This window comes from Pollicipes pollicipes, unplaced genomic scaffold (assembly GCF_011947565.3).
Source record: "Pollicipes pollicipes isolate AB1234 unplaced genomic scaffold, Ppol_2.1 Scaffold_2555;HRSCAF=2994_pilon_pilon_pilon, whole genome shotgun sequence".
Taxonomy (NCBI): domain Eukaryota; kingdom Metazoa; phylum Arthropoda; class Thecostraca; order Pollicipedomorpha; family Pollicipedidae; genus Pollicipes; species Pollicipes pollicipes.
The window spans coordinates 10,378,987-10,386,131 of record NW_023596136.1 but is presented as its reverse complement, the minus strand read 5'-3'; the positions used below and the strand labels follow the sequence as shown (position 1 = coordinate 10,386,131).

General features: G+C 63.7%; 1 protein-coding gene across 1 annotated transcript in view; it reads left to right on the top strand.

The window, feature by feature from the left end:
* LOC119109830 (leucine-rich repeat-containing protein 58) overlaps positions 1–6,551 on the top strand; it is a 19,975-nt gene extending 13,424 nt beyond the window's left edge. Inside the window, exon 7 of the mRNA XM_037233586.1 lies at positions 5,822–6,551. Within this exon, the coding sequence (XP_037089481.1) occupies positions 5,822–6,024 (203 nt within the window). The 3' untranslated portion in view covers positions 6,025–6,551. The remainder of the gene's footprint in view (positions 1–5,821) is intronic.
* The last annotated feature ends 594 nt before the right edge of the window (positions 6,552–7,145 follow it).

The window sequence follows — 7,145 nt, the reverse complement described above, 5'->3', positions numbered from 1 at the left end:
CCCCCCCCCCCCCCTGTCCAGCCGCTGCATGTGCCTGCACAGGCATGTGCCCCGTAGTTGGAGAGTGCGGAGGGCATGTTCCGGCACTTTCCTGCTCCCATCGGCTATGGCGAATCACCAGCGCCGCGAGTTTCCGTAAAGCGCCAAAAAAAATTATTGTTGGGGGAAGGTTGGCTTTTAACGGTACTTAACAATGTACTTGGTTCAATCATGACAGGGGGTTCGCTTTGCCCCGCTTCATCCCGCCTTTGGTTGGCTGAAGGTGGAACCAATGTCATACGCATGGCTGGTTTTTATGCCTAGGGGGACCGCCATCCGACTCAAGGCGCATGGCGCATAGCTGATAGTGCGCATCTGGTGCCGTTTTAAAAACAGAAACTCCTGTTTTGTTTATATTTGCCTTCAGATCAGAGGTCATAGTTCAGTGGTCACTGATAGCTTCTCTGCGAGCCGTGCTCAGTTCATACGAGCTTTCTAGTTACTATTGGAGTCGGACTGACCCAGTGACACTAGGGTAAACAGCTCTGACCTGGATGGTGCAAGAGGGTGCAAAAGGCCGGCATGGCTTTTCTCAGAAACACCGGTGAACACGCTGAGACCGCAGCGATCGGAGGCTAGCACCAGTGACCGGGGAGTATGCTGGGTGGACGCTCCTCACCGGACAGCGCCCGCCGGTGGCGCTGCCCGACCCAGCTGCGGCCCGGTCCGCCGCTGGTCAGGGTCGTGAGCGGCACATTGAGCGTGCTGCAGCTGGCGGCCGACGGCGCGGCCAGTGGTATGCGGGCCGGCCATGCCGGCGGCCGGTCCCCGGCCGGCTCTGTCTGCGCCGTGGCCGGCCGCCGCGTGACCCTTGGACCGGAGGCGGCGCGCCGTCCGGCCAGGACAGCGTGCCGGCGGTGGCCCGGCGAGCGCCGCTGGCTGAGCAGCGGGGCACACCCGTACCTCTCGGCGTGCCGGTGGTGGCCCGGCGAGCGCCGCTGGCTGAGCAGCGGGGCACACCCGTATCTCTCGGCGTGCCGATGGTGGCCCGGCGAGCACCGCTGGCTGAGCAGCGGGGCACACCCGTGCCTCTCCGCTTGCCGATGGTGGCCCGGCGAGCACCGCTGGCTGAGCAGCGGGGCACACCCGTACCTCTCGGCGTGCCGGTGGTGGCGGCAGCCGGAGATGAACATAACGGCGCATGGGAAGGTGCTCCGGAGGCGGGAATACTTTATCCGTGGTACTCATCGTTCTGTCATGCTTGCCGAAGGTGCTGTAAGCGTTTGGGACGGCATCGGTCCTCAGTCAGAGTGGGCCGAGACTTGGGCCCGCGTGTCCAGCATATGGCTGCCACGGCGTCGGCCACTTCAGTAGACAGCGACAGCTTGGCCGGCCGGCCGGCCCTGACCCAGGCGCCACCAGCCGGCAGGGGAAATGGGGGGGGGGGGGTGTGGGCGGGGAGGCGCTGCGCGCGCCACGCCGGGGGTGGCCAGCATATTTTTGTAAGCCAATTTGGGTTTGTGTTTGTTGGAAATGCATCGGTGATGGCGACATGTTGATGACTTCTGACGCCAGAGCTGGGTCAAATGTAACGCGGCCGGACTTAGCCGTTGGTGATGGTGCCCCGGGACTCAGCTGGTGGCCGGATGTGGCCCCACGGACTTCAGCTGTGCAAACGGATTATTTATACCACTTGATCCGGGTTCCCCCCCCCCCCCCTTCCCCCATCCACGGGCGTTTTTTTATTGGAACCTGAATGGCATTTGGTGTACGCGGCGGCGGCTGATCCCGGGCAGTGTGAGATGTGATGCCACGCACACGTTTGAGCTGACCCCAAGATCGATGCTAAACGTTCCCACCACCTTCGCAACTAGCAAGGCATTTGTCATCGGGTGATGGAGTGACTGGGCGCATTTACACTATGTTTGGCGTGTTGCCGATTCCGTACATTTCAGGGCACTTGGCCAATGTGGGCCGATTTAGAGGGTCCCTCGAATGGCGGACTACGCCTCAGTCTCAGCCACCGAGCTGCCGTACCCAGTCCCAGTCACCGGGCTGCCGTACCCAGTCCCAGTCACCGGGCTGCCGTACCCAGTCCCAGTCACCGGGCTGCCGTACCCAGTCCCAGTCACCGGGCTGCCGTACCCCAGTCCCAGTCACCGGGCTGCCGTACCCAGTCCCAGTCACCGGGCTGCCGTATCCAGTCCCAGTCCGAGTGTCAGTGGCTGTGACCAGCTACGACGTTCCGCAGCTCGGGATCAGCGTGGAGCGGCAGTATTTGGCTGTCACGCGACGGGCCCAGCGGCGGCTGGAGCGCACGTGTTGGCAGCGTGTTCGGCGCGTGAGCTGACGGTGGGGCTTATCGGGTGGGGGGCGGGGGGTGAGGGGATGGGGATCTTCGCTGCGACCCACCGCCGCCCTGATCGGATATAGTCAGTGCATACGTCACACTGATGCGCCCAGATCAGCCAGCATATAGATGTGCCGGACAGCTAATCAAAATGACGCGACCAGCCGTGATTGTTGAGCTGTTTTGTGTGTTGCGTCGCAGCAAGCCCAAGCACCTCGGGATGCACACGTGCTGTGGCGGGGTGCCGTAAGTTAGTCTGGGCTGAGTCGCTATCCCCGCCTTTCTTTGTCTCACCGAGAGGTCAAGGGGCTTGCTCCAGTCGCTCCGTTCGTCACCGGATAACGTAAACAGCGGAGCAGCTGCTGACGCAGGGTGACGGTGCGGTTCGGTTGTATATTAATATGTCTGTTCGCCTGTGCATGGCGTACCCGGTGTGACGTTGCTTGTCTCGGGACGACACTGGCCTCTCGTGACCACCGCGTGCTGCCGCGCTCCGGTCGGTGTTCGTAAAGCCATTGGAGGGAGGCCAGCGGCCTTGTGCCGCGCAGCGAACAACCGCCACCCGTGATCGGTGGCGGCGACTCGCTCCATTTGGCGGTCACCGACCGGCCCCTGGCCCGGACCGCGGCGGCCAGGGCCGACACGGGCCGCGGACGGCCCGAGCCCGCTGCCCGAAAATACCGCGGACGACCCGAGTCCGCCGCGAACGTGAGTGTACGGCGGAGATGGGACCGAGCCGCAGGCGTGAAGCGGGGCAAGCCGGAGTCCGCTGCCGTGAGGGTGGCCGCGGACGGCCCGAGTCCGCTACCTGAGGGTGGGGAGGATCGGCCGGAGTCCGCTGCCTGAGGGTGCCGCGGACGGCCGGAGTGCGCTTGAGGGTGCCGAGGAGGCCGGAGTCCGCTGCCTGAGGGTGCCGCGGACGGCCGGAGTGTTCCTGAGGGTGCCGCGGAGGCCGGAGTCCGCTGCCTGAGGGTGCCGCGGAGGCCGGAGTCCGCTGCCTGAGGGTGCCGCGGAGGCCGGAGTCCGCTGCCTGAGGGTGCCGCGGACGGCCGAAGTCCGCTGCCTGAGGGTGCCGCGGAGGCCGGGGTCCGCTGCCTGAGGGTGCCGCGGAGGCCGGAGTCCGCTGTCTGAGGGTGCCGCGGGGGCCGGAGTCCGCTGTCTGAGGGTGCCGCGGGGGCCGGAGTCCCGCCGCCCTTGTGCAGTGTCCGCTAGCGCCACCGATGCGCGGTCTCCGTGTCGGGGGGGGGGGGGGGGTCGGCGGACAGTACACATTTGGCGTGCTGGGCTGATGCTAGACGGACTCAGTTGTTGGGTGACTGGGGTTTTTGGTCACTGCCATGCAGCTGGCTGGTAGTGCATCTCAATGATGATACTTTAAGTGACCGCTGGTGAGCCAGAACATTGACCTTATGCGCCGGGATAGGGGACTTTTATCCCTCTGGAACGCTGCGCCTTGTGTTGTGCACCCTGCTTGTACTCTAGTATTTTGCCAATGCTAGCTAGTTATTTGCGCTTAGTGGCACGAAAGCTGTCATTTTACGTCCTTCCGCTCGTATTGAAATGGCGATCTTGTGATATTGAGTGAAAAAAATGATTGACATTTCATTGTTCGTGTGTGTATTTCTTTGCCTTTTCCCAAGCGTGAGGTCGAGGGCTGTGTGTTCTGTTAGTTTGGTCAGAAGGGTTGGCATGGAGGTGAGGACCTCCAGTGAGGAGGGGGGGGGGAGGAGCGCGGGACTCGAGCACACCAGCTGAACAGGATCCTACGCTGGCTGGCTTGTAACGTGTAACGGCCCTGCTCACCGTAGCAGCAGCTGCAAACCTGCTGAAAACGAAGGCAATGATACTCTCACGGCGCTCGAGGTTTTACATAGCCACAGAGTCCGGCACCTGACTTGTATTGGTCAAAATGGTCGTTGGTATCGAAACAAGCTAGCCTGAAAACAGCAGCTCGATTGTGGAGCGTTCGCACCTTTCCTATACCATATGCGCGGTTCGCCTGTGCATGCACCTGCATTTTGATGCTTGTCTTTGGAAGCTGAAGTTTGTCGTCCGGCCGCCAGGTGCTGGTGCTGTGTGACAATCGTCTGACGGAGCTCTCTGAGGCCATCTGCCGGCTGCCGCGGCTGCGCACGCTGCTACTACACGCTAATCAGCTGTCCACGCTGCCCGCCTCCCTGGTCCGGCTGCGCGCGCTCAAACAGGTAGATGACGTCAGCGGCCAGTGTTCTCTGCCCGGTTGGTCAGCGGCCAGTGTTCACTGCCCGGTTGGTCAGCGGCCAGTGTTCACTGCGCCCGGATTATCGGCAGTCAGTGTTCACTGCGCCCGGGTGATCGGCGCCCGGGTTTACTGTGCCCGGGTGATCGGCGGTCAGGGTTCACTGCGCCCGCGATATCGGCGGCCAGGGCTCACTGCGCCCGGGTGATCGGCAACCAGGGTTCACGGCTCCCGGGTGATCGGCGCCCGGGGTTTACTGCGCCCGGGTGATCGGCGCCCGGGGTTTACTGCGCCCGGGTGATCGGCGGCCGGGGTTTACTGCTCCCGGGCGCTCAGCGGTAGGTGCGCTCAGGATCTGACTGTCCGGTTAGCAAACTAGCCTCATGTCCACTTTGTCACGGACGTCAGGTGACGTTTGCCGTGGCTCGTGATCCCGGGAGGGGGCCAGCCTAGATTCCAGAGTTGTCGTCAGGCGGGTGATATACGCCATGTGCTTGAACCCAAAAGCCCTGGATGTTCTGGCACGAGGAAATACCTGCCACGGCGCTGCAGGTGACCGCGCGGACTGGCCATGTCCTTGTCCGTCAGCGGCGTGCCAGAGGGCCGCCAAATAACGTCACCCCTCTCCTGACAGCTGAGCCTGCGCGACAACCCGCTGGTGCGCAACTTCGTCAGCAGCATGGAGTACGAGCCGCCGTCGCTGGTGGAGCTGGCCGCCCGCTCGGTCAAGCTGCACGGCGTGCCGTACGGGCCGGCTGACCTACCGGCCGCGCTCATCGAACACCTGGGCTCCGCCAAACGCTGCGTCAACAAACGCTGCAAAGGTGCGGTTGGACGGGGCGCCGGCGCGGGCTGCGCTCGGCGCGGTGACACCCCTCGGTTGTGGGCGTGGTCGGCTGGCCACCGGCGTCGCGCGGTTAGATGGAGTATGGTCGCACTATGACAGAAAGAGTCGGTGCTACTGGTGTGTGGTAATCACCATTGATGTGGTGTGATGTGACACTGAATACTCATATTCACGCATTTAGATATCAGTCATTCCATTGTCGTGCATCGTTTCTCTTACACTTGCCACTTTTTTGTCACCTCGCGCACCGCGCCCCACATCATACGTAAATTTTTCCACTCACGAATTTCAAGCAGATATGATTTTCTGACATGCGCGAGTGAACAACGCACCTCCCGCTTTTGAGTATCTCCATTGTCTCCGCCCGCTCGTAGGCCAGACCCCAGTGACTCCTGCGGAGACCTGACCACGGTTCGCTGACCGGCAGGGGTGTTTTTCGACACGCGCGTGGAGGACGTGCAGTTCGTGGACTTCTGCGGCATGTACCACATCCCTCTGATGCGCTACCTCTGCTCGTCCCACTGCGAGAGCCAGCAGGCGGCCGAGCGCAGCCTGCAGCCTGACGAGTCCGATTCGGAGGAGGAGGTGGGCTGGCGGCGGCGCCGGCTGCGGCGCGTCCTGCTCGGCTAGCCGTGCTCTGAGAGCGTCCTGCTCGGCTGGCGGCTCTCTGAGAGCGTCCTGCTCGGCTGGCAGCCTTCTGAGAGCGTCTTGCTCGGCTGGCGGTGCTCTGAGAGCGTCTTGCTCGGCGGGCAGCCCTCTGAGAGCGTCCTGCTCGGCTGGCGACCCTCTGAGATCGTCCTGCTCGGCTGGCGACCCTCTGAGATCGTCCTGCTCGGCTGGCAGCCCTCTGAGATCGTCCTGCTCGGCTGGCGACCCTCTGAGATCGTCCTGCTCGGCTGGCAGCCCTCTGAGATCGTCCTGCTCGGCGGGCAGCCCTCTGAGAGCGGTTTGCTCGGTTGGCGGCCCTCTGAGAGCCTGTGGTCAGTCGAGGACCACCGCAGCTCCGCTGGCGCCCCTCTGAGAACGGCTTGCCCGGCTGCTGGCCCTCTGAGAGCCTGCGTCAGTCGAGGACCGCCGCAGCTCAGCTGGCGCCCCTCTGAGAGCGGCTTGCCCGGCTGTTGGCCCCCTCTGAGAGCTGGCGTCAGTCAAGGACCTCGAGCGGCCCTCGGACCAAGGACCTCGGCCTCGAGCGGCCCCACAGCAGTGCCACGGCCGATGGACGGCAGCACGCCAGCGTCGAACCCGGACTGGGCTGGGCAGGACACGCCCCGAAAGCGGCTCGTCCACACCAGGGACGCGTCCTGAGTGCTCCTGGTGGGCACGCTACGCTGGGTGCCGACCGCGAGGTCGTTTGCCCCGGCCGGCGGCGGCTGTCACAAGCGGCCAGGACGCTGAACGCGGCCACACTGAACTGTGGGAATCGGCTGCGTTTTGGCACAGGTTAAGTAGATAAGTCGTACTGGACGACATATGCACATGCGAACAGTTGTGCGGAGTGGTGGGGATGTGAAGGGAGTGATGTGCTGACGTGGAATCTCGTCCGAGGGGGCCGCTGAGGGGCCAGCGTGTGGCCAGCGCAGCCCTGCCCTCTGCCAGGGCTGCTCCTTGGTGACTGAGGTCAACACTCACGAGGAGCGCGTTGTAGAGCGGTTCGCCCGTGGAATCATTGGCGTAGATTGTCTCATCGCCGGCGAGCCTGGGGGCGTGAGGCGCCTCTGAGGGCAGCCGCGGCGTCCCTGTGCAGTGCTGTG